This window comes from Cheilinus undulatus, linkage group 11 (genome assembly GCF_018320785.1).
Source record: "Cheilinus undulatus linkage group 11, ASM1832078v1, whole genome shotgun sequence".
Lineage (NCBI taxonomy): Eukaryota > Metazoa > Chordata > Actinopteri > Labriformes > Labridae > Cheilinus > Cheilinus undulatus.
The window spans coordinates 27,402,598-27,430,405 of NC_054875.1; the positions used below are offsets into that span (position 1 = coordinate 27,402,598).

A 27,808-nucleotide genomic window follows, 5' to 3' on the forward strand; every position below is an offset into this window, starting at 1 on the left:
TTGGTAAGATTTTTTATTTAATGAGCTCATTATATCATGTGTTTGTTCTGTCCATAAACACATATTTAGAAAGTTTTGCCAAGAACCAACTTACTTGACAGATGGGTTGTTTGTGTTCATGGCAAATGAGACATTTCTAATACATAACACCATTTATAATTGGGGAGCCTGATATTTGCATCATGCTATGTACCTGTGGTTTTTTTAGGTCACCTTATTCACTGACCTTGTCTTTGAGATGAAAGAGTGTCTGTGTGTGTGTGAGTGTGTGTGCTGCTTGTTTGTGAGCCAGGTCGTTGAAGAGGCAACAGAAGCAGCAAACTATGACTGACAGTGTTGTGACAGAAAGCAAATATGTCTATCAATAAAAACAAATCATCCAGAAACGTGTGTCTTCTAAAGAATTCTATGATAACTCGCCACATATTTGTGTTATGATTTCCATGTGGAGCTCCACAGACGACATGCTATAAATACACATAAATACTCACCATGATGCACTTACTCCTCCACATGGCCCCAGGCCTCTTAATGAACACAGGCTTTAGCATTTTGATTAATGCTGCTACAGAGATCAGATGCTTATGCTATCTGGCAGATTAACAGTCATATATCATCATCAACACATTGTGAGAAGTGATCTAAAACGGCACTAACCTGTTACATCACCCTGTGTGTTTGCAGGCTCCGCTGATCTATGTGGGCATAAAGAGCAGGATTAAAAAGTTGGATATGAGATCATACCTATAAATAGACAGTAACCCCCAGCGCTGTATGTTCGATCTGTTTCATAATCTAAAATGCTGCATGACTCACCAGGAGAGGGAAAACAAAAACCCAGGAACTGGGTGGCCAAAAAAGAGAGAGCACCTTACAACCAATCACAGTGTAACACCCACGCTTAAGACAGCCTGAAATAGGACCACAGAGGAGAAATATTTCATAACACTTCACTACAACAGCATTTTAAGGGGTAAGCATACTGCTAAAAATAACTTAACTTTAAAAGTTCCCAAATAAATGGTAACTATTAAGCAGAAATACCAGCACATAACACAAGTATGAAACATGTAAGTAAAGCAGAGATATCAGTTGCATCTTTGACAATGCTAGCATTACCTGCCAGGCCAAGGTAAGGCTGTTTTAACAAGGGGAGAATAAAGAGTTGTTGAAGACAAGATTACATAACTTTACACGACACTTCCCACGAGTCAAGTGATGAATGATAAACAATAAAACGAGAGGGATGCTTGCACAAATAAATTAGAAACGTGTAAGGAAAGCAGAAATGCAAGTTAGCATCGTCAACAATGTTAGCTCTACCTGCCAGATCAATAATAATAAATAATGATGGAGTGTAAAAAGATGTATTACTTAACTTATTTCCACAATTTCTATATGTAAAAGGGACTGATGATATATACAAATTACAAAGGAGAAATGCTAGCATAAATAGCACAAGTATGACACGTGTGAGTTGAGCAGAAATTTAACTGTCCAAGTTCAGGATGTTTCAGCAAAAAAAATGACAGAAGAGTGGTGAAAGATGGATTACATGACTAACTTTAACAATTCCCACAGGTCAAAGTGATGAATGATAATACTAACACAAAGGAAAGTGCTATTACATGAATGTTTACTGTTAAAAACTCAGAAATGTAAGCCAAATGCTTATCCATATTAGCTACCAAAGCCTACCAAGTCAAAATATGGCCATATAAGATATTACATACTATATTATTTTAATGTCAAAAGCTACATTTTCTAACTTTGAATGAGGCTGTTTCAAGCTATATCATCACATGGTATGCTATATATGCTGCACAATGTCTTGTTGTTATTAAAGGTACATAAAACTCTGAATACAAAACACAAAAATCTGTGTTCAGGGTGCGCTGCATGTGTAAATGCAGACAAACAGGTTTACACACTGACTTTACCTGGATTTTGTTCCCTACCAGCCTCCATGTAAAATGTCGGTATGAGGCACAGGTGTGCGAATGCAGCAGGACATAGAAGATTCACAGGTGAGCGAGTTGGAGTTGATGATGTTTACGTCACGCAACTGGTGAGTGACTGGTGCAATAATCATGCACAAAATAAAGATGCTTCCTTCTGCTTTTTGTTAGTCTCCTCAGCTAGTTATTTGTACTGTGAATACATCTGATTATGCATAACATTGAAACCAAGGCAAAACCTGTCATTAACTTAAAGCATCATTTGCTCTTGCAATCTATCATGTCCTACCTCCAGAGAACCGCCTAATTCTCTCTGAATTTCCAGTCGTGCATGTGTGAAAAAGTACTGTATTTTTTTTAAACAGCATGTAAAAGAATATAAAGGCTTAACAAGAATGCAGGTTAATAGCAAGATAAACTGTTCTCACAAACCAACTCTTATGAATGCTCGTGTGTATTTGGACCTAATGTGATGAGACATCATAGCATAATGTCCTCTTTATAGTTGTCACACCTGGACATCTTTGTGCGGGACATTCTGTGACGTTGTCACTCTGCAATGGCAGCAGTGACAGACTAGTTTGCACTTTCCCTCCAGTGGACTGACACACTGGCCTGCTGCAGCAAGGGTGGCGGGCAGACGCAGAGGGCTGAGGCAGCCTTTAGTCACCTCGTGTTACTGTATGGCCTAGGAGACACAGCTGACCTCTCACACTCTCAGCAATACTTAAGCCATAACACAAACACAAGAGTGTATGCAGACAGAATGATACTCCATGAATGATTGCACAATGTTGCTTATTATAACTGTGGGACTCAGTCACATTAGACAAATAAATAAAGGAAAAACACACTTTTTAGGTCAGGTTATCAGTGTTTCAGGTGGCAATACATGATGAAACTTGCAGTCCCACATGTGGGCAAATTAATTGAAAGGTGTATTGTGTAGACAGAATAACAAACAGAAATACACTGCGAGATTACAGGGGAATGAATTTGTTTCAAATGCTTATTATATACTGTCCCGGGTGTTAATATTTACCTCTGTGTAAGTTAAAATATGACTGAAGAGGTGTTTGAGGAGTCTTCTGCCTGTTTCATGACTTCATGTCTTTCAACAAGAAAACAAACGACAGAAAGAATCTACATTTTCGGCTCTGCAGTAACTCTTTCAGTGTGAATCACTGCCATGCATCAATGTGAATATCCATGATAGTGGGTCAAAACATTTGGTTATATAACCACTCTTGGTGTTCTGCTCTAAAAATCATCAAATCATCTGATATGAGGAGAAGAAAAAAAAAGATCTGAGAGGATGTATCAAGATCCTGAGGCGTCACACGCATGGGGGGGCTAAATAATGAGGAAGGAAATGGGATCAGCCGTCAGGGTCATCTGGGTTGGGCTCTCGCTCCTGTCTCATCCCACGGCTGCTCAGCTGTTCCTGTCATCCATATTTGCAGCCTCAGTGGACAATTTCCTTAGCTGCGGGCCCTCTCAGTGCTCACAACAACACATAGATCAAGTGAATTAATTCTGCTTTTGTGGCAGCAGGCTGCAGATCTAGGTCACGCAGTCATGGCTCTTTTTTTTGTGTGTCGCCACCTAAAGTCATGTCAACATCTTCCTATCCTGCTTCGCAATCTGACCTTGACATTCTCAGGTGATTTTCCACAGAGGTGTGCGTCTGCCAGAGACAGTCTGTGTGGTGAGCAGGCGTGTGTGCCTGAGTCTCTTTGCTTACATGTGTGGGTATGTGTGTACATATGTGTGCACTGGTACTTTTATAGGTAACACAGGTATGATGAGATGTGTTATGAGAAAAGAATGATCTAGTGTCTATACTTAGGGCTGGCCTGCAGCTATGTGTGCATGTAGGAGACGATAGAGAGCACAGGAGTGGATGTGGGAGGGTGAGCAGAGTGAGAGAAGCAGAGGGAGGATGACAGAGAAGGGAGTAGGGTGGGAGGGAGAGGAGAAGAGGCGAGGAGAGGAGGAGGGAGGGAGAGTGCAGCGATGAGGGGGGACTGTGACGCACGCCGATCGTCTCTGCTTGCCGCTGATTGGCTGCCGCCGCTGCCAGTCAGAAGGAGCTGGGAGTCAGGCACTGCTAGGAGAGCAGATTATGAAGCGGAGCTCGACCAGCGGCAGTCTCCTTTCATTGTCTCAATGGCTGCACACGCATTCCTCCTCTGCTCCCTGGCCTTGCTGTCTGCTCTCAGCCGGCCTGGGCTCTCCTTCACGGAGGAAGAGATGCAGGTGGGACTCACCTATGATGAAGTGCCTGAAATCCTGGACCGAAGGTAAAAAATTCTGCTCACAGAGGAGAGGAGAGGGGTGTAGGGAAAGAGGGGAGGGGGAGGGGGGAAGGGGAGATGCATGCAGGGATGCTGGGATGCTGATGTGTTCTCTGAGGGTCTTTTCTTTCTTGGCTTTCTTCTTTCACTATGTCTCACCTTCGTAAACGGTGATTGCAGGCAGTGGCGGTGTCTCAGAGAGGGAGCTGAGCTGGGGGGCTTTGTTTGTCTCAGTGTTGGGGACTGCATCAGACGTTGCTCATCGATCACGGATTGGGCTGTTGTCTCTATACGGTAGTGTTGGTCTGGCAGGAGGGAGCTGAATAAGGCTAGGGCAATGGGCCTGCAGGAGAGGAACAGAGAAAGGAAAGGAGAAAGGAAAGGAGAGGAGAGGCTATGAGGTAAGATAAACAAGGAGAGGAGAGGATGCATCAGGGATGGTCTGCTGGGGTCTGTTTACTGATGCAGTCATTGAGAGAGAGAGGGAGAGAGGAGAGGGAATTCTAGCTGGCCATGTCTGCATAATGCACATGCAGTCCTGCAGGTCAAATCTGGATAAAATATTCAATGCTTCAACCTGGAGGGGCTCACTACAGTGTCACAGGGAGACGGGTCTGAGTAGGCAGCCAGGACCTTTGCCTTAGCACCAGTTTCTGCCTGCTTACAGAGACATCAGGGCAAAGAGCAGTAATACTGTGCCAAAGCCATGTAAGGCTCTTGAAAATGTGCCATGCATGGTGGCTCACACAATCCTCTATAGGGCGAATGCTTTAGAGTTATAACGTGCTGCAGTAGCTGACACAATGCCACCTAATCAGCGTCAAACAGTTTGCTTGTTGTGGCACTTTCAGGACAGTCACCCACTCTTGAGGATGACAGATTATGATTGTCATGCTTTCATTTATTACACAATCTTATCTGTGTGTAAGGCACAGATAGTGTGGATTTACAATTCAATATACAAAGTCTCATAGGATTTCTCAGCTCAATCTTGTGTTTGTGTAACCCTCACAGATCCCTATCTTAACTTTTCATCGCAGTCACTACACGGCACGAAACAGCTACGGTAATTTCTCCAGGGAGACTATATTCCCCCAGATCAAACTTTGTACGTAACTCTGCAACGTAACAGTTGCAGTCCCCAGTCACAGCGCCTGTTCTCGACTCTGACACACTCCAAGATGCTGTTATATAAGAGCAGCCTTTTATTTCAGAGGCCTTGCTGGGTGCAGAACACGCAGGAGGAAAGGTACCAGTGTGTTAGGAGCCTCTGGTGTTAACAAACATGAAGTCAGAGGAAGAAAACAGCAGGAAGTTGTGACCTTCTTGGTAACTGATGATGACCTAAAACTCATACTAGAACTAAACTTTACCAAATGATCAAAACTAGTTGGCAGAAAAGCACCAAAAGTAGTTACAGATTTATTTTCCTGAACATTTCAGTGTAGCATTATCCAAATACTTTCTAGGAAATGTGCTTGAAGTACTTAAATGTCTTGCCTGGAACCTTTTTTCCAGGTTAAAACACAAAAATTGCAGAACAAAAGGTCATGAACGACACTTTTTTATATAACTGTTATAATCTGCATGTAATATTAATAAAACTATCTGAGCATAACACATTTCTGCTGATGAATATGAACATGATCCAAAAAAGGGCACAGATTAGGAGCCCTAAGTCTAAGTTGTCATTTGGAAATGACCTCTTCAATCATCCGCTTTGAGACTATCACCAGGAAAAGAAGAAAAAAGTACCAGAATGAGATTTTTAAAGCTCTAGTTGAGAATGAAAAACAAAATGTTGATGTCCAAGCAGGGTTTTTTTTTTTTGTGTGTGTATTAAGACTTCCAGGAGCGGCAGCAGAAAGAAAATGGATATTATACAAAGCTGTTTACAAATGTTGTAATGATTTGCATGGACATTCAAAAGCCTAGATGGCGAAGTTTCAAGGAATCGGATTACTGGATAACATAGTGACACACACAGATTTTGATGTAACATTTGAACACGTCAGTGAATAAAATGAGTTGGGCTCTACTTTGGAAAAGCTGAATGAAATCAAAAATAAGAAACTTTTATTACACTGATCAGACGTTTTTAATACAATAAAAACTTTATTCTTTTATTGATATAAAAACTGTATGGCAGTGATCCCTGGGCTTTCCCAGCTAGTTCCAATTATCTTAAATCTCTTGTTTTAATCTTCCTCATTAAGTTTGTCAGAAATTCATAGAACGAGTAAAATGATGTCTTTGTGACAAACTTTGACTACCTTTAGCACCTATATGTTTTCTGAATCCACTTCAGGTTTTGCTTTTAAGACTTTAAAAAGGGCTTTGAGAGATTTGACTTTCTGTACTACTGCTTCTGATTATGCTATAAAATGGTAATTAAAGCAACAATAACAGCTACCAAAACTTTTATTTGTGCAGTGGAGGATGCTGAAAACCAGCAGATGATATCGGCCCTTGGCTTGCAAATCTTGATGCGATTTGGCCCTTAAGACAAACTAATTGGGTAGTCTGGTGGCCTAAAGGCACATGGCCAAAAATCTTGAGTCTACAGCAAGACACTCTAATTACATTATAGATGAAAGAAAACTGGCCGATGACATTCTTTCTGAGGAGTTAGCTTGATTACGCCAGCTCAAGTTTTATGCATCTTTATCAATTCTTTCAAGAGCTTCAAAATGATATTAAGAAAAAGCATACAAGTTTTTTTATACTTTAATTACAAGTTGCTTTTGCTGCCACAGACTGGATTCTATGACCTACTCTTGCATGCCTTTTGTCCCTGTTGTTTGGAAGTGTTGCATTGTGACACGGGTCAAGTGTATATCTTCTTGAGTATTTTATTAGCAGCTCTAAAGGTCTAGACACCACTGTGTGTAGTCAACGTATAATTCTGTTTATCTTAAATCTGTTAAAGACAGACAAAAAGAGCCAAATATAGGCACAGATTAGAGGTCAGGTATTGGATTTCCAGAGGACGATTGATCAGTGATCCCCTTACAAAGACAGCTTAAACAGTTAGCAGACAGCTAATATTAGCAATCCTCTTTCTTCTTTAAAATGAAATAGTATAAACAGTGAGAAAAGATCAAGCCAAATGACCATGAGTAAAAATATATGTACAATTCCCTGCCTGAGCCTGGTTATGTTAGGGTGCACACACCCGCTCTGATGCATCTGATCTCCGAGGAAAAGAAAGATTCAGACAACTCGAGTGCTTGACCTGAGGTCACACACGCTGAAGATTCGCTGGGATGGCAGCGGGGCTCTGAGCAGCATCTTAGCAAACTCCTGGAGCTTAATCTGCACTAATAAATCTATTAATAGGCTAGCACCTGCACAGCGAGGGATAAGGACATGTTTACCTGCTGTGTTTGGGACACAATAATTAAGCTAAACCTTCAGTACTTTTGAACCAGGAAAATTAGAGAACAGTACCAAAACCAACCACAAAATAACACTGTTTTAGATTGACTGTACCTTGAATAAGTTGGGGAAAATCTTCTATAGCTGGCTCAAACTTAGAAGTTGTCACAATATAAGAATGTACAGGTAAAGACATCATTGTTGTCTGATACATGACTGACAAAGACCTAAAAATCCAAATTTACTGGGTAATAGTTACCATTTAGTACTGCTCAACATATTTAATTGTGCTCTTGTTGCAATTTTGATACTTTTTGAGGACAAACAGTAACCAAAAAAGAAAAATCCTGTACCTAATACAGCTAAAAGTACATCACTGCTCGTAGAGTTTACCTGTGTAGTTTCTGTAGCAGCTTGGACAAAGAGATAAACAGAGTACGAGTGCAGAGGCTCAGCACTCTGTGAGGCGAGGAGGATTTGTTTACAAGTTTAGGGAGCAAGAACCACACCTTCTCTCTGCGCAGCATCGCCGTCACAGATGACAGACAATAAACAACACCCTTTTCATGTATTAAATAGGGATGTCCAGGGAAACATGTAGCTGCAGATGCTATGCATGGCATTAGGGATTCTCGTTTGTTGATTTTTAATGACGGATTGTTACTTTCTAGGGAGTAATTGTTAGCCTAACAGATTAACAATAATCATTATGCGCTCACTTTTACTGGCACTTTGTGCTGTTTGCAAACTATCTTACGCACATATTTAGGAATATATGCAGTGAGGTAAGCCAAGGAGTAGCTCTGGCATTGCTTTGATTATATAAAGGGCCTGTTCAGCACCCAGGCACCGTGTGACAGGCTGAACCAATGACGGGGCCGCAGCAGTCCTGGGTTGCTGACCTCGCGAAACTGGCACAGGAACAAACGGCCGGGCTTTAGTTAGCACTCACACACTCATCCTCACACACACTCCTCTGGCTCCTCTCGGCCAGCTGAGGCCTGGGAAGGTGCAGAGGAAGGAGTGCTTATTCACTGGTGTTTGGGATGGAGCCGTGGTGCATATGCAGCTTGTTTGCAACTACACACGCAGTGGAGAGGCAGCAACTGTAGCTGTGCAGGTTATTCACAAAGTTGGGAATCAGAAAAATTCGGCTTGTATTGTGACTTGGGTTTAAAATAAGTGAAGTTTCACATTGCAATGCAGGTGATGAGAGCTTGGGCCAAGTATCTCAATCAATCAATCTCTGATTAGTAAAGCATCAATTCATTAAAAAAGTTTTATCAAGACTATTTGTTATATCATTTGCGAAGACCAAACATGAATCCACTATGTGCACAGCACTAAGCAGCACTTAGCAAAATTACAGTAGCAAGAAACCCTCCTTTTCACCTTGAGCAGACCAGTCTTATTTTGAACAGCCATCTACCAAAGATGTAGGGAATATCTATGGCTACATTGCCAGTCATAATGATAACAGTATGTGTAAGCAGCTATGATCATAATGAAATGGAGATGACTGAAGCTGAGCAGCTCTTAGATTCAATTTAACATTTATAATAATGGTAATAGCTCTAAAGCTGATATTGATAGTTGTAGCATTTGGAGTCAATATCCACCAAGCTACTGAGGTTTCAGTCACAGCTGCCAAAGCTGTAGTCCTTTTGGCAGCTCTGTTATATACAAACACGCTTACCCAGCATTCACCTGGCTAAATATCTAGTCATTTTTTTGTTACCATTGAATTAAAAGTTGCAGGTGTTACATAAGGAATGTTTGCAAGCATGTTTAAAAAAAAACACATCCCAGGAAGTCCAAATTAGCCAATTATGATGCTGACGCAGACAATCACAGCAGGATGCAGGTCAAAGCGCCCATACACAGGCAGTGACTGAACAGACACTTCCCTTAAATGTGAAATTCATGCCTAAATTGGACATAAGTCCTCATTAATTCTTCAAATGGACAGGTGCTGCGTTCATTTTTATTGCTGGGAAAACCCGTCTGGTTACTCCACAGGCATGCGATGGGTGATCAGTCAGAATTATTGCTTTACAATGTAACACAATCCTGCATCTACTATTGCATACCATCAGCTTCTCTTACTGCAGAATCTCATCCTGTGGGTGACGCCATCTTTTTCTTATGCTCTTTTTTTAACTCATTAGGCTGAGAACATTTTGTACTTTATTGAAAACTCAGACACAAAAACAAATTGGATCTGTTACTATCTGCCTAACCCTTACCCTTATTGTAATGAGTACAAAAAGGGATTTTTTTTAACCATACTACATGAAGATTATACCATCTGACATAATAAAAAATGTAGAAGAATTAAACATAAAGAATGGAAACAAAAAATTAAGAAAAAAGCAAAAAAGAGGGACATGACCTAGATGAAATACGGTTAAAATACTCCCTTCAGATGGTTAACCTGAGTGGATTATAGCAGCAGTTGTAGAAGTTTAGAATAACTTTCTGAGTGAAGAGTAATTCAGGTTGAATTAATTAGCACTTGAACTGTCCACAACACCGTCAGCCATGACATCATGCTTTAATCCCTTCATCTCGTTCAGAGACTATGTCTCTCCATATTTGGGCTCTGAATGGACCTGGCCTGCGCTTATCGCTAATCCTAATCCATTTGGCACTAGACTAAATAATATTACCCAGGTGGAAAACTGCACCAGATGGGTAGATAACTGCTGCAGGCGGTTGGGACTGATATGTCTGGCAACTCACCCTAAACCTATCAGACTCCAGAGACCTCCTAATACCTTATTATTATTTGCTGCTGCTAGCATCAGCTCCCCTTGTTTGGATGTTTATTTGAACCTTCTAGGGATGATAAAATCATTTTAAAAATTATTAAAACATCAGAAGGGAAAGAGTCCATCTAGACAGCTGTGTCACAGATAATGTGCATGGCATCCATAAATGGCACGGATGAATGAGCCAACAATACAGCCCTTGAGCCAATCAGTGAAAATGTCAGTGACGTGAGCTGTCGGTTCCTTGAATCTGGCAAAAATCCAGTCCAACAGTTTGAGATTTTGAGCATGAAAGGCAAATAAAGTGCCCAGATCCTTAATGTTATGGTAAAAATGATATGGAAAAAAAAAAAAACCTTCAGTTCAGCCGCAGCGACAATGAGCATGACCAAACAATCATTGAAAATGCTACAGTGCCCTAAAAAACAAAGAAATGTCCTGTGAAGGAGGAAGTTATTTAGCTTTTGGGCTGTTAAGAAGCTGAGCTTTCACTTTTAGCCTTTTTTATTTCTGAATGTGGGTTTCAGTTATTCTCATAAATCACTTTAACACAATGTGTATGCAGTGGGATCCAAATATAGTTTAACATGATGTGGTTCCTTTTTAAAAGTAAACAATATCAATGACAGTTTTAATACCACAGCAACAAAAATACAAGTCATTGGCACTCAGTAATGGTAATTTCTTAGCTTTAGATACAAAAAATACAGGCAAGTTCCTGCATACTGGCCAGAGGTGGAAAAAGTACACAACTGTTGTATTGAAGTAAAATATATGGTTACTCTGGTTAAAATTTACATCAGTAGAAGTAAAAGTACTGGTCTATATATCTACGTAAGCACTTTAAGTACTGAGTCTTGAGTAGCTACTGAGGAGTTGTACAGTAAAATATGATATTTATTCTTTGGCAATAAGAACAGGAGAATAGATCTCCAACCCAAATGTTCAGGTAAAGTCAAACCTCTGTAAATGACTGTAATACACAGCGTAATTTATAGTGTTAGTTAAACTCGCATAGAATCAAATGTAACACTTTAAAGGTGTCAATATTGTTCCACACTACATAAAGTTAAAATACACTTTTAAAATGTTAAAAATTTTACAATATGGCAGAGCTGCAATAGTAAATCTATAACAAACCAGAGAGTCAACCTCATAGCAAGGCAGCACATACTAATGCACTATGTTAAAATCACAGACGGGGACTCTAACACAGTGAATAACTTCACTCATGTTGCAAATGTGTCTCACATCAAAAACAGCAACAATCCACCAGAAACACGACCAGAAGAACCCTAGTAAGGATCACTGCACCTCAAGCAACATCCAAACATAACTAAAACACTCTGCCCAAGGGTATGATTGGAAACTCTACCCACACATCCCCACAGATTTTAAATCACAGTGGGCTCAACAGAGTTGAACTAACTCTGTTGGATCAACAGTGTCGAATAGCTCCAACCGTTTTACTCAGAATGGAGTTAAAGTTCAACTTTGGTTGTTAAAATCAACTCTGAAATGTTTCACCTCAGATATCAACAGTCCAGTTTTTGCTGTTTTTAGCTGTGATGTGGAATCATTCTCTCTCTCTATGTGCCAATGTGTAGTCAACAGATGTGGAAAAAGTACAAGAGTATTGTACTCAAGTAAACATGCAGTTACTCTGGTTAAAATGTACTGAAGTAGAATTAAAAGTACTGATTTCAAAATGTTTTCAAAAAACAACAAGTGCCTAGGAAAACAGTAAACTGTAATAATTTGAGTAAATATAATAAGTTACTTCCCAGCCTTGATACTGACTACTGTAAATTGCAGAAATCTGCATCATTTTGGTACCAAAACATTGTCAATCTTATTGTGCACTAGACACTGCTCTGCATTTTATTCACAGCAGCTTTTTGTGAGAAATAAAGATAAAAATCAGAAGTTTTGAATTGGTACTTTTAGATTGGAAGAATTGATGTTGCATTTTTAAACATGTGATGTGAAAAAGTATTAAATAATCGCAAATTTTGACAATCTGTGTTGTCTTGTACTTCCACTTGTGTTCAGTTGAGAAAGTGCAAGTGCAGCTATTAACGCCTGTTGTGTGTTTAAATTTAGTATAAATGTTCTGGTCATCCTCAGGCCACCTTGTGTATTTTCCCAAAAAGGCTTTCCTGCCAGATCACAGCTTTTTTGTTCAAGTGAAGAACACAAACAATATCAATCACAGATGAAGGCCTGCACAGATGCAGACTTTTGTTGTGCTCCAATTCCTAAAATGAATCAAACAAACAGGCTGCAGTAATACACGGCGGTGTCTCACAAAAACAGTTGTCATGCTCACTCACACAGATCTTAGGATTTACCTTTTCCAAGCCCATTATGAGTGGCTATTGTGTGGAGATTAGCGAGCAAACCACTAAGATCATTGTGGATGAGGCAGGACAGCCTGCGCAGTCAAAACTCTGGATTGACCACCGCACCAAGCAAAACCAGCCATGTCAGCGCCGCTCTGTAAGCCCATTGCTGGCGCATTATGTCCCTGATTAGACGGTTAAAAGGATCAGGATTAGCTTCAAGAAGTCTGAGGCTATGCTGGGGTTAGTTAGGCTGAGAGGACGACAGCTAGGGCAAACACGTGGGGTAAAAGATGGTCTGTCATCTGTCTCTTGTGCACTATGTAGGTCAGACCTACATTGAGGATCAGCCATTTAGGAAAAGCAATATGCAATACAAAGACTGAAATAGTGCAACGTAGGCACCACGCAAACCTATTTACTGGAAAATTCTGTGGGCAGAGAGTTTTGTGTTTATGGTGAACACTGCAGCTGTAAAATACGCAGCCCTGTCTTAGGTACAGGACATCTTTATGAGAGATATTAGAAAATGTGTTGCATATAAAAACATGGTCACTTTCAAAGACGGATATAAAAATAACTGGCAATGTGAAAAGGTATGAAGTAATATAAGAAAATGTTTTAAAATCACTGTGAGAATTGAAAAAAGTAACATGTTTATATAAATTAGAAAATGATATGTAAAGTCGAAAGGAAATATTACCATTAAGGTAACAATGTCCACCTAAGGAACAGTAGATTCAGAGTCAGTCTTATAGCACAGTAGCTTTTAACAAGGAGACTGGCGTCTGCCTCATTTTTCTAGGTGCCCTGGTTGCCTGCCTTTAGTGTTTTGGCAGCTGGTCGGTCTCAGGAGAGAGAGGCTGTATGACATAAGTTCATACACCAGCCTTCAGCTTAAAAGAAGCCAGTTAGCCCTCAAATTCCACATGTTCCATTTGTGCAGTGATCTGCACATAAAACTCACTCCAGAGCAAATCTTTCTTATTAGTCTTTGTGGTCACACAGGAGGAGCTCTGGTCCATCTCTGGTTCACGCCAGAGGCGTCACTCCACGCTGCCCCACTCAAGATACACGCTAGGTCTGTATTCATTGGAGGCTGCTGACTAAACAATTCAATACCCTTAGAGATGATCAACACAAAGAAGAACAACATGTACAAAGCATCAGGTCAAGTTCAAATCACAAAACATTGCACAGACTCCTGACTTTAAATCTCATTACTATATCAACGTTACATCGTAGCCAGTGGCACAAGCAGGGGGGTAACACTCTGTTATGGATGAAAAAAAGATAACCACAGAAATGTACATGAAACCACCCATCCTTTCTAGAAAACATAAACCTTTAACTTCCTAATGCACTCACCGATGGTAGAAGCAAAAAATCACAGAGTAATATCAAAGTGATCAGTAAATCAACTAACCTTGCAAAGCAGATGGATATGCCCATTTCTGTGTTTCTCACCGGCAAATCCATCTTGCAATGGACCAATCAGCGACGAGGGGCATTGACTTCTTTTATTTTCAAAAATGACAAAAGTCGTGTACTGACATGTCTACAGTCGCCATAGTTCGCATTATGCAGTTCTCTAAGGAGTTTACTCCTCGGTAAGGGCGCACCTAGCGGCTACATCACGTGTTTTGTTGCTCTGATTGGCCTGTAAATATGTGACAGAAGTTGACATACTATTCCCTCTTGACCTCGTAGTTCTCCAGTGATCCAGGTGGAGTATGTGAAATTTGCATGTGAGAGACCAGAAACAAGACAGATATGCAAAAAAGGCTAAAAGAGAGTTTGGTGAAGGAAGCCAGGAAAAAAGCAATAAATCGAGGGCAGACTGGACATCCCTGCAGAATTTTTTCAGAACAGATTGTAATGTTTGTCTGCATTGTGATTAGTGTAATTGTTTTTAGTAGCTACACCAGATGCAGAAAGTCATCTGACCCACCTTACATCTTATCATCATAAAAATAATTTAAATTCATCCTATACCAAATCAGAGCAAAGCTCAGCTGTGTCCCTAGCTAGTACGGGTGAGTATTGGCAAGAACCTCACGATACTTGGGTCACGATACGATAGTATACGATATATCAGGATATCAGGATATTGTGATATATTGTGATATTCTACACAGTTAACTAAGAAAAATATAGAGATGATGTATATGTAAATCACACAATACGTTGTTGGTGTTCTCGCTATATTTCACGGCAGCAAGACAGAGCTTGCAAACGGCATTTCCTTTCTTTAACTCGCTGCTTGTGCTCACACAAACGTGTGAGCAAGTGGTATTTTACTAACAGCTCAGCTAAAATATGAATTTTTATTTTTTACCAGAAAATCGATATTAAGAGTTGAAGTATCAATGTTGTATCAGATGTCAAAGTATCACGATATATTGCCGTATTGATATTTTTTCACAGCTCTACTAGCTAGCGAGTGATGTGATTGAGTGATGTATGCATGTAAATGCTAGTTAAATACACATCTTGTCAGAAGTGATTGGAGGAGAGGGTGCTGGAGCTGAGGCTGGGGCCAAAACTTTAAAAAATTTATTGGATTTTGGAAATAAAAAGCAGCTTTGCAGCGAAGCTTTTGCCTAGTGTAATACTAGCACAAAGTCTGTTCATTTTAGCACTGCTAGCATCTCAAAGAAAGTTTTATTTGCATACTGCAATAACAAATACTATCTTATTACATTTTTTTATTACAATCTATTCTAAATGCACAAAGCTGTCACCAATGCAACTTTTAGAAATTGAAGAGGCAATAGAGTCTTAAAATTTATTGAAAGGGTCCTGAAAAAAAAATGTATGTCAGATTTTCTCCATATCCCCTATTTCGGTCAGGAACACTCTCGACATATATTCAACCATTTTATTGCAAAAGGGATATATAGTTTTACCTTGCGGAGAAGGCTCAGCTCAAAAGTTGCTCCCTAGGTTAGTCAAGCAGCATGCTTTGACTTTCCATGAAGGAAAAATTAAGATGAAACCCCCATATGTATAGGTCCATTAATGATTATGTGCATTGAATACGATAAAATTAGTTCAAACTGAATCTGAATATTAGGGTGCAACAAGTTTTATGCTATAAAGGAGGAGGCTGGGGTGAATACACTGCATAGTTGAGAGAAAGAGCTGTGATTGGCTGTGGGTTCTGGGAGGCGATAATTGAACTGAACTAACGCTAGGCTTCTTTTAATGTAGCCATTTAACTAAAGCATGTAAACATCATAGTGACCACTAACCCATTCATATGCAAAAAGTTTGTAAACAACAGGCTGCAGATGCTAGCAGAGTCATATTTGCGCAAAATCCATTAATATTACTGAGCACTGTCCATCTCCACAGAAGGGATGCACCAATATCAATACCAGTTTGGGAATTGGTGCCAATCCAAGCCTAAGTATCGTCAGACTGGCGTGGTTAAACCCCTACAATGTAGTTCTTCAACAGAGCAGCTGTACTCAAAGATACCCTATCTTCACCAGAGCACACCAAACTAAATTCCTACATAATGTTGCTTTAAAGAAGTATAATGATGCTTATCATGAGTTGAGTGTATTGTTACAAAACTACTCCAAAGCATGTTTTATACACAATTTTACTAATATTATATTATATAATACTAGGCTGTTTTGTAGCTGCATTCATTTGGCGTGTAAGTTATACAAGAGGAATTAAAAAACATATGAGCCTTTTAAAGCTTAACCTGTTTAAATGTTTAGTTTCAAGTGTTTGGGTTGCACATAAGTAAAGTAAAATGATATCTATTTCGGGGGTTTATGGAAACAGTTTCACAACATGTAATGTTTTTTGTCTGACGAGCTGTCTTTGTCTCTGTGTTCATTATTTAACTCTCCTCTAAAAAGTAATTATCTTACAAGCATCCTGTACATTTCAAAGAACCTTCATTTTCCTCCCTCTTATGATCTAAAGGTCTTATTTTGTCTTCTTTCTTTTTCCACAGCAAAGTGAACCCACAACAAGCAACAAGAGTCACAGCAAGTAAGTAACAAATGTGCTGTGACACCAGGCCTGATTCAATCAAACCTGCCACGGTCATTTTGATGCTGATGTGCCAGATAGATGCTCTTGACAACCGCATTTCACTCTTAACGCTTGAGACATCTTTGCAACATTTTAACACAAACAGGTTTTGAAGTGTGGCGTGTGTGTGACGCACATACCTCAGTGGCACTTCAGCTATGCGTGTGAGTGACTCAATTTAAGCAATTAGACAAAAAGGTGAAAGATTATGGAGACACTTCTTTAAATAAACGACTGCAAGTTATGTGTTGGTGGAATAAGAATAAGGGGATTTGTAAACACTAAACAAAGCTACCTTTACCAGGAAATAAACTGCTGATGAGTCACTGAGATGACGCAAAACAACTTGAGCTCTGAGGTGTATGCACGATGTGGTTGTGCTTTTGTGTGTGTGTGTGTAGCATGTGTGGAATCTGCTGGACTTCATGATTATGTTGCAATCTGCAATGCAGCATTGCAATCAGCTTAATCTGTGCACTGATATAATCTTTCATGGAGCAGTAATGTATGTATGTTTGTGTTTCCAGGTCAAGATGGTGGGTACGGATTACAGAGTGAAGAGGTTTTTTTGACGCCTGAAGATGAAAACCCTCTCAGGAGAATACTGCAGGTACACTCACTCTATTTTTTCCCTAACTATCTCCAGCAGCAGCAGCCCTCTATCTTTACCCACACTGGGATTCACAAACAAAACAGAGCAGACTCACTCAGCTGTGCTGCTTGACCTTGGATGTGGGAACACTGTTGGTCTCACATTCACCTGAGGTGAAACATACTTGTCCTACTCACAACAGAGACAGGAGTGATCTGATGGTGTGTTTCAACCAAGTGGTCTGTTTTTTCAGTACGGTTTGGCATGATTTTGTTAAAGTAAACCCTGATTATCCTTGTGTTTCCTGCCCAATTAGTACCAGTTTGGTTTTGAATATAATTTAAACCATTGGTTCTTAACTGGTGGGTCAGAACCCAAAAGTGGGTCGCAAAGCTATTTTCAATAAGTCACGGATGTATGCCTGGAAAAAATATGTGGTAAAGAGTCTGGAATATCTTTTTATTTTGATGGAAATATCTCTATCTACCTTGTTACATTTTTTGTTCGATTTCAAGTCCAAACTACCACATTTTTCATTACACACTTTTGGATATGGATGAAATTTTTAAGAAAATGTGGTCACGATTTGTCGTCAAGATGGTGGTGGTGGGTCCTGACTCTCAGCAAGTAATGAACCACTGATATAGACATTGACAAAAATAGAAAAAAATAAGCCAGCTCACAAAAGGAGGGGGGCCTGGCTGCAGCCCATTCATTTCTGACGGCCTCTCTCTCAGACCATTTAGCTGAGACGCCGTATAGCTTGAAAAGGAAATGCTGTCATTTGCTGGTACAACTTATTTCCAGTTTTAAATTTTGGTTGAATTTCAGCTATATTCATAAACAAAAGTCTGGCAGTTACATCTGTGAAATAAACATGTTGCAAACATCACAGCCTAAGCAAAATTTCATAAATAAAATAGAGAAAAAGGTCAAAGGACTTGTCTGGGATCAAATTATGTGCTTTTTTAGAAGTAGTTACGTAGATGGTGGTTCACTTTAGCTTCATTAGCATAAGTTAAGATAACGTTACTATATAAACCAGGCCTATTCAATTAGCAGCCCAGGGGCCACATGCGGCCCGGAAACAACCCCCAAGTGTTACAATGTTACAATGTTACAATGTCATTTAGCAGACGCTTTTCTCCAAAGCGACGTACATTTGAGAGCAAGAACAACACAAGCAATGATCTAGACAAGAAGAAACAACATCAGTAAGTGCCATCAAGTGCTTCAGGTTCAATTGGACGCAAGTGCTGCCGTGTAGAGTTTAAGGCAGAGTACCTAAAATATACGTTGTTTATGTAGTTTTTTTTTTGTTTTTTTTTTGTTTTTTTTGTTTTTTTTTTTTTGTTTTTATACTTTTTTTGTTTTGTTTTTAGACAGCAACAATGAATCAAGGAAAATGTGGGATCACTAATTGCCGTTCATTAGGCTTCACAACAACTATTTACCAAGTACCAAGTGCTGGATCATTCCCAAAGAGCTGGGCAAAGAAATCCCAGAAGTAGAGCAGGACAGTGCAAGCTAACTATAGTTGGGAAACTCATTCAACCACTGGGGACAGCAGTGGAGAATAGTCTGGCTGAGACTCAATCTACTACTGGGGACAACAGTAGAGAATTGCCTAGCAAAGTGCAAAGTGTTCTCTGAAGAGCTGGGTCTTTAGCCTTCTCTTGAAAGTAGACAGGGAGTCTGTAGATCGAATGGAGTTGGGTAATTCATTCCACCATTTAGGGACAACAGAGGAGAGGAGTCGAGCTAGTGACTTAGGAGCATGATGTGCTGGAAGTACCAGGCGCCTTTCGCTGGCTGAGCGTAGTGGGCGAGAAGGGGTGTAGACCTGGATGAGGGACTCCAGGTAAACAGGAGCAGTTTTAGTTACTGCTTTGTAAGCAATGATTAGAGTTTTGAATTTAATGCGAGCTGCAACTGGAAGCCAGTGTAGAGAGATTAAAAGAGGCGTGACATGAGCTCTCTTGGGTTGGTTGAAGACCAGACGTGCTGCTGCGTTCTGGATCAACTGCAGAGGTATAACTGTGCATGCAGGTAGGCCTGCCAGTAATGAGTTACAGTAGTCAATACGTGAGTTACAGTAGTCAATACTTACAGGATGTGGTCATGCCAGAGATGGAGGGCAACCTGTTTTGCAAGTTTTCATAAATTCCCACAGTAATTCAGACTGTGAATGCAACACTCTGTGGCTAGCAATGCTGACAGAAGTAGCCCCAAGATACCGAGTATAAAACATGTAGCTACAACTGTGCAAATTTAGTTTTTATGCACTTTAAGATATGCCTTGGTAAGATGTGACCAAAATTATTTTTTCATTTTATTTTTTATTTTATTTTATTTTTATTCTATTAAAAATATTTCTACTACCTCAGGTTATGTTCAAATACCTCTGCTGTTGTGTTTTTATGCATTTATTCATGTGCTTTTGTCATGTTGCCAAATTTAAAAGAGGGAATATTAATAAAAAGTTCATCTTTTTCATCAAATTGATCTGTATTGGTTTGAAATTTGACATTACTGGCTGCTTACTGGGCGCCGAACATTTCTGGCCCGGCATTTCTTGATTTTAAATTTTGCCCAGTTTAATTTGTAATTGAATAGCCCGGATATAAGCCAATGGCATTAAGTTAGCTTAAACAACTTGAACTTCAGCAATGTTTGCTAAAGTTAACTTAGCTACATATATAATGTGCCTACATAGCTGCTTTGTGAGCTTACCTTTAGCTACATTAGCTACGTAGCTCTGCTATCTATAACTAAGTCAGCTTTACCATCGTCAGCTTTAGCAAACATAGCTAAATCCATTGCAGCTACGCAGATCACTTAGCTTATGTAGCTCCATTATCTACGTAGCTTACCGGGTTTGAATGTTTTCAGGGAGGATGTGTTTTTTTCCTGTTCACTCAGCTTTATTCAAAATTTTGTCAGGAATACGAAAAAACTCTCTGGTCTGCAAAAAGAATCATTCAGAATACATCAAAATTTTGTCATTAGGTTGTGCAGGTCAGTTTTTTTACTTTTAACTTTTGGCATCCTTACACTTACCTTGACCCCTACCCTAAACACAAGCTTAATCCGATTTCATTTCAAAGTTCTATTGTGTATTTCTGTTCTCAAAAGAATGATCTGTGAGAGTTACTGTCAGGAATTGACAGGCTGCAGCCGAACTGTCTTGCACAAAAGGGGGCTGGCTCCTGTCAATTCACACAAAACAGCCTGCTTTTAGAACTGTTTCATTCACGAACAACACAACTAATCACTTAGCATTTGTCATCTTGAACAGAGTTGTCATTGCAATCTAGCCAGTACCTTGACAAGGTTTATTTGCTAAATAACAATTTCCTTAAAAGCACGTTTATTATAAAAGGAGGAGAGAAGCTGTTCAGTTCAGTAAGATGGCATAGATCAGGTATTTTGGCACCTTAGGCTGCATTTCCACAAAGCAGTGTAGTTTAGTAAGGTTTGAAAGGGAATGCAATTATTTATGTTTTACCATAGTCGAAAGTTGGGAAATGTACCAAAATAAATGATTCATACAGTCTTGCTTTTTTGGCACCCTTCTTTACCAGGCAAACCTAACTCTAAAGGGTGGAGATAGACTGACTGCATTCCACTGATTGGTCAAAAGAATTAAAACCCTTTGTTCTTTTATGCTAATGCTAATATTGATGTACCAATTCCAACCGAACTGAGCAAGTCTCCTTTGTTGAGATGCAGCTTAATAGTAAATTTACCCTTTTATGTAGTATCAGAGGACAGTCTTGGCACTGTTTCTTTATTTTCTTTACAGATTAAAAGTAAAGGATTAAGGGCTGTTAGCATTGACGTGCAAAGCAGATTTGAAAAGGCAATTTTTAAAACTTCACTGAAAATCAAAGATTTTAAAATGCTCCATTCTTAAGCAAAGATGCCTCCCTCTTTGAATGTGATTTGATAGTGAGTGGCTTATTTATTTATGCACAACTAATAAATTATGGTCTGAAAGTAAAGCTAAAGAGAGGTGGTATTTGTGTCATCCTTTTAAATGTAAAACACAGCACACATAAGAGCGATGTTACCTAGGTTATGTACCCACACAAGCTTGTTGTGGAAACACTGTGTAGGATATAATCAAGACCTGCAAAGTTGGATTCAGAGATCTAATTTTTGCCTATTGCAGAAAAATGATGCACTGAAATTGCTGTGTATATATTGAGAAACTCATTTAAATGCTGACTCTATTGCCTTATCTTTGTTTAGAAACTACTTCCTTTAAATTCTGCAGTTCTACACTGCACTGTTACAACTTTTATTAGTCTTTAGTTAGTTGACCTTCAAATATTACAGCCACAAACAAAATTGCTCAAGAAAGTACCCCTACTCCATATGTTTTGTTTCTGCAGCAAGATCTGCAAATCCTTTAAGGCACACACTTATGTGTAAAATCATTTTGGCTTCAAAGTATCCAGCCCCTAAGATGGGGCACAGATTATGAGTATGTCTGCGTATTGAAATCTGGCTGCTCTCAAGAGGACAGTCACAGAATGCAATACTGTTTTTGTTAACCCTTTTTTTGCTTCAGTTTTCATCATTCTACCTGTGCCTAAATCCTCATCTCTGTCTGTTTACAGCCTTTTAAATGGGATCATGTGGCATTGTCTACCAGTAAGAGGAAGCTGCTGCAGTCTCTGATGGGGCCTTATGGCCCACTGAGCGTATCTTACAATGGGAAGACCTGCATTCTGTTTAAGGCAAAGCGCCTGGCAATCCGGTACAGGAACCACACATTTATCGATCTGACTGAGAGGGTCTTCAACCCCAACTCACCTGTGGACACTAAAGGCTCCATCTGCACCAAAGAAAAAGCTATGTAAGTCAAACATTTCAATGTCGAAAACAAGAAGAATGGATTTATGCCAGACAAGTGATGTTTACAACAGATATTAGAGCTTAAAGCTCATGTGAGGAATCTTCATGTTTAACTTGCTCACAAAGGGCAGTTGTTCTCTTTGCTGATTTTGTCCTTTAGATGATATTGTGGAATGAAGGCACAGTTAGCTCACAAAACTGCAGACTGTAATGCTGAAACCTGTAATTTGTTATCAGACTGGACAACCAAAGATGATGAGGTCACATACTTACTTTTTTCCACAACCTTTGTAGTATAAGACTAGCACAAGAACATATTTTTCACGGAGGTGTTCTCTGCGTGGATGACCATGTATGGTCATGTGCCTAAACCTTCAACACTTTAAAGCAGTGTGACTCAACCCTGCTCAACCAAAAATTGTTGAAAAATACCTTTGCAAGAGCCACAGTCTAAGTAGTGAAAGTGGCAACAATGGGTCAAAGTGGCAATAAAAATAAAATAAAGATGGCAAACATGGCCAAAGAGCTGCAAGAAGTGGCAAAAGATGTGTGAAAAGGGGCAAAAATGAATGAGAAGTGACAAAAAATGAGTGAAAAGGGACGAAAATGGGCAAAAAGCACAAACAAGGTGGGACAAATGAGGAAAAAGTTGCATTTAATGGCAAAAGACAGATTGAATGGGTGACAAGTGGCAAAAAATGGCAACTAAAGCGGAAAAAGTGCTAATATCAAAAAGCAGTATTGAAGTGGCAAAAACTCTTTAAACAACAGGATGAAAGTGACAAAATATGTGAAAATGGCAAAAAGAAGTGGCAAAAATGGGCTAAAAGCACTAAAAATTGATTAAAAGTGGCAAAAAATGCAAATAAGGACAATGGAAATATACAGACAAAAAATAAAGGTCAAGAGGTCAAGGGTTCCCTTTTTTAAGATTTTCTGGTTGAATAATATTTCAAACTGAGACATAAAAGAGCCACAAATTATCACAAAAGAGCCACATATGGCTCAAGAGCCAAGCGTTAAGTATCACTGCTTTAAAGTAGCAGTCAGTTCCACTTACAGCTTAAGTGGCTGCTCTAATGCATAGACTTCTGTGTACTATCATTGTATCCAGAATTACATTAATTTTACAAGACCAGAAATTGTCTTTAATATTACATATGTCCATCAGATGAGATCAGCATCCCACCATTTATCTGCAATGGCACAAACACTGTGAAAACAACATAATGTTCAGGTCATTATTACAAGCAAAGGAGCAGCAAACTTTCTCCCAGTTAATTTCTGACCTTTTGGGCAGACAGCAAAAAAACATCCTGTGAAAAAAGATTATACGTTTCTGTGCTCTCTGACTGATACCGGTCAGAGGGTAGGAAGGGCACAGACCAAGAAAAGCTTTGTTGATATGAATATGCCGGTGTTTTAATCCACATGAAGGCAGAGAGGACCATCCAAAACGTCCATACAACAAACAGTGATGTATTAGTGATGAATCTCATATATGTAAGTGTATATGTAAAAAGCCACCTCAGTCAAGCACAGACATTAAAGTGGCAGTAACCAGTCTCTTTTAGATTCAAAAGGGATGCAGGGCTTGATCCTAGAATAACAACAGTTTCAGTTTTAACCTTTAAACCAGCTTAAAAAATTGCCCTAGAAAAGGAATGCATACATTTTATTATACAGTGATTAATGGCTATGGTCAAAAATAATGTTATTTATTGATTTTTTTTATCCTGTTTTCCCACTTCTTCTCTTCATGGCCTTTGTGTCACCCTTTAGTGACCCCACTTGGGGTGGCACCCCCCACTTTGAAAAACACTGCTCCAACTTATGATGCCTAAAGTGGCCTTGTGACCACTGTGTACAGTACAAAGAGATAAAATAAGATAATGCTTTATTGATCCCCAGGGAGGAAATTCTGTATATATTTCAAAGGCATGATATCCTGATGGACATTGATGGAGTAACACTGAGAAGCACTCATACAGCAATTTGACCCCATATTCTCTTGCTTGGTTTCCATGGTTGTTTTTTGTTTGTTTTGGAGCTTTCAGAAATTGTTAAAAAAAAATTATTCCCCTCAGCAACGTTGCCATGCTCCTACCAGCAAATGTCTCCTCAAGATGCATTGACCCACAGCTGACCCTGTGCTCTTTGACCTTAAAGGGATATTTCAGATTTTTTTGAAGTTGAGTCGTATGAGGTACATAGCTGTAGTCGTGACATTAGCCTCCAGTGATTTCAGTGAGCAGTGCTCCTTTAAGAAGAACTCAATGGTTGTACCGGGCAGGAAGCTAAGCTATACAGCTTAACAGATGCAAGAGCTTGTAACAGGCAGCCAAGGCCTGCATTGCAAAATAGTGACAAAAACACAGAGGCTGTCTGGGTAAAAGACAAAATGTTTCAAAAGTTTTCAATAATGCGTATGTTTCAGCCCCATTCTTGCCAAAAACTTGCTAAATACTGCAAACATTTCATGTCAAATGTACATCTCACAATAAATCTTTGGTATGGCAAATGCAAGAAAACAGACTGTTTTGTCAGTATACCATTTGACACTCGCTCAAAAGCAGGAGTGTCAGCATAGCTACATTAAAATTATTATCATGCGTTTCATTAACAGCTAGAAACTCTTCTTAGGAGCTTTAATATTTACTGTTGTCAGCTGGAAATGTCTGTTATTGTTCTAAACCAAACATTAAATAAATGTGTTTTTGTTTTGTTGCAGACTCTCATTAAGGTTTGGTGACGTAGAAGACTTACGAGGTCTAGTAATCAGGTAAAAGGCTTGAATATTTCACTTCAGATTGATCAGTGTCCAGTCCATTGCTGTATCAGAATGAAGAGTAGACTCCTGTGCAGGCTGGGCATATCTAACCTCGTCTTCTCTGCCAGGCTTCAGATGTCAAACACCTTCTATGAGGCAGCTGGTCAAAACTGGTTCACGCTAGACAGCGTTCACATCCACTACAACTGGACGCAGGAGGCCACGTTCAACGCCAGCGAGGTCTACGCTCCTGCCACTTCATCCTACCATTGCCAGCACGTCAGCAGCCTGCACAAATATGACACCCTGCTAGTGCCCAGCTCCCACACTGACACATCCGCTAACTGGCACATCACTTTCACTGATTTCCAGGTACACTATGGCATAATGAGCCGCTGCCTTTCTTGTGCTCACGCTGTTTTATTCTAGTCTTTTCTGCCTCTTCTCCTACATGTTTGCATGACTCTGTATGTTTGCCAGCCATTTCTTTTTGTGCTCCTTCTGTCTCTCTGTCTGTCTGTTTACCGTCTGTTTGGCAGTATGTCAGTCTGTCTGCACACTCTGTTTAGCCATCTGCTAGGCATTCTCAACCTGTCCATCTGCCCAGTGTCTCTATGCTTGGTAGGCCCAATGAGAGCCAGTTGTCCTCTTTACTTCAGTCTAATCTCATCTTTCCGCCTTCTCTGTGCTCCTCCAGATCCAGGCCTTCAATGTGCAGTCAGATAAGTTTGCCTCGGCCAGTGACTGTGCCACTTTCCTGACGCCAGCCATCCTTATGGGCTTGGTAACATCTTTGATCCTGCTCCTGGTCTTAGCCTACGCCCTACACATGGTGGTACACCTCAAGCACATCGACCGCTATGAGGAGCACAAAGCCACCGTCTACTTTCCCCGCAGCCCAGAGGCAGAGTTGCCTGACAAAAACAGCCTGTGAAGGAAAAAGAAGAGCTGGAGGACAACAGGGGGGAGAGATAGAGAGAGGGGAAGCTAAGAAGAAAAGCTGAAGGGAGTGCAAGTGATGAAAAGAGTGAAAAAGTATCCTCCACAGAATATTTGTTCAACAAAAAGACAACCTTGCCTGTTCTTATGAAACCTTGTAAGTCTTAACTTATTCAGTAAACGCAGACCTTGCTTGGATACTTTTTCATCTTTCCTCATTGTTCTGCATCTTGGCATCCATATTTCTCATAAGGCCTTTGGATGTTCAAGCCCTCCCTGAGAGACATGAATGGTCAAAGGAGGACTGCCCCAGGGCCCTGAAGGGCGACAGCATTTACAGGCCTTTACCCCAGTCAGCCATTAAAACCACAAAAGACTAGCACTTGTAGCTAATACAGCTAACATTAGACGCTCCTTGATTATATGTATGTATTACACTGCTCTCAAGTGTCAAATTACAAGCTTCCATCACATACATTGTCGTTCCAGCTTTCATTACAGTGTACTTTGTCTAATATTGCTGCGAGAAATATATGCTTCAAACGGCCAGCTTTATTGCTGAAATAGCCGTATTAGCTGCATGCCATAAAAAGGCTGGTCTATCTCGGCTAGCACAGTGTTTCCTGACAGAAAGGATTACAGAGAGTCTTGCATGAGTTGCGGCCTAAAAAATACGACACAGAGAAGAGGGAGCTTGAAAAGCTAAGGAGTGTAAGCAGGGAAAACATTGGGAACCACTGGGCTAGCACTGGCTGGAGTGAATGGACTAGCTCGCACCTCTGGCCCTTCAGAGCCTCTCGCGTCTCTCACCCCGCCCCTGAAAAAGACTGCTGCTTGGGACTTAACTGTGAAACGGCCTTTTACAGACCAGCCAGACAAAGGGGGTTCTACAAACTAGCACAACACTAGTTAGTTGCGAAAGCACTAACTAACAAACTATCAAAGACTTATACAAGGAACTATGCTGCACACGACTGCCCGACTGAGGGCATGGCAGGAATGCGGGTCTTACGATGACTTGTCTCTCTGAGAGTCAAGCGTTGGGACAAGGGGGAGGCCATGGGTCCTCCATCCACACCACTGGGTTTGACTGCCAAAGCTTCAAAGGAGTTGCCATAAAATATGGTGAGAGACAGAGTGAGACAATGTGAAAAACCGAGAGCTAACCGTTACAGCTATGTACAAAACAAAAACACATACATGTACAGAAGTGTCACTCTACGGAGGTCCTTTTTTATATATGATGTAATCATGAAATACTATTAGGTACAGGATGACTATGCTAATCCTCATAACCAAAAGGATATTCAAAGCTGTAGATAACATTAAGATTCTCTATACGATCATAGCTGTTTACTATCTTCAAATATTGCACAACTAATAAACATAGGTACAAGTAAGACATTGTGCTATGAGGATTGGTGAAAGTATCATTGCATATGATTTTTCTACAAAGTATTAACGTATTACAATGTCTGTCTTATTTGTTTTAACATGGGCCAGACAACGTGCGGTCCAGTTTCATCTAACTGTAAATTACAGTACAAATCCCTACCATAGAAGGACAATACTATGGAATGCCGTCCACCCATTGGGACTTATAGATGCCATTATTATGCCAGAAGCCACACTAGCAGCAGTAACAGCATCAGTAAGTCATTACTACTGATTAAAACACTCAGCATGACAGTAAATAGATATCTTAACATTCGATATGGCAGTTCTGTCAATCTGTAGCAGTGTGAAATGTGTTCTTTGGTCATAAATGTATCCTACAAACTATGAAATGAGTGGAGGCAGTTTGTCCAAGGACCGACTGATGTAGATTGAACAATAAATGAT

At 40.0% G+C, this 27,808-nt stretch overlaps 1 protein-coding gene across 1 annotated transcript; it reads left to right on the forward strand.

Moving 5' to 3' along the window:
• Positions 1 to 4,095: 4,095 nt before the first annotated feature.
• Positions 4,096 to 27,808, forward strand: atp6ap1lb (ATPase H+ transporting accessory protein 1 like b). Its single transcript, XM_041799743.1, has 7 exons — positions 4,096 to 4,261; positions 16,723 to 16,760; positions 17,330 to 17,412; positions 22,020 to 22,258; positions 24,989 to 25,039; positions 25,156 to 25,399; positions 25,725 to 27,808. The coding sequence occupies exons 1-7, from the start codon at positions 4,128 to 4,130 to the stop codon at positions 25,959 to 25,961; spliced, it is 1,026 nt and encodes a 341-aa protein (XP_041655677.1). The 5' UTR covers positions 4,096 to 4,127; the 3' UTR covers positions 25,962 to 27,808.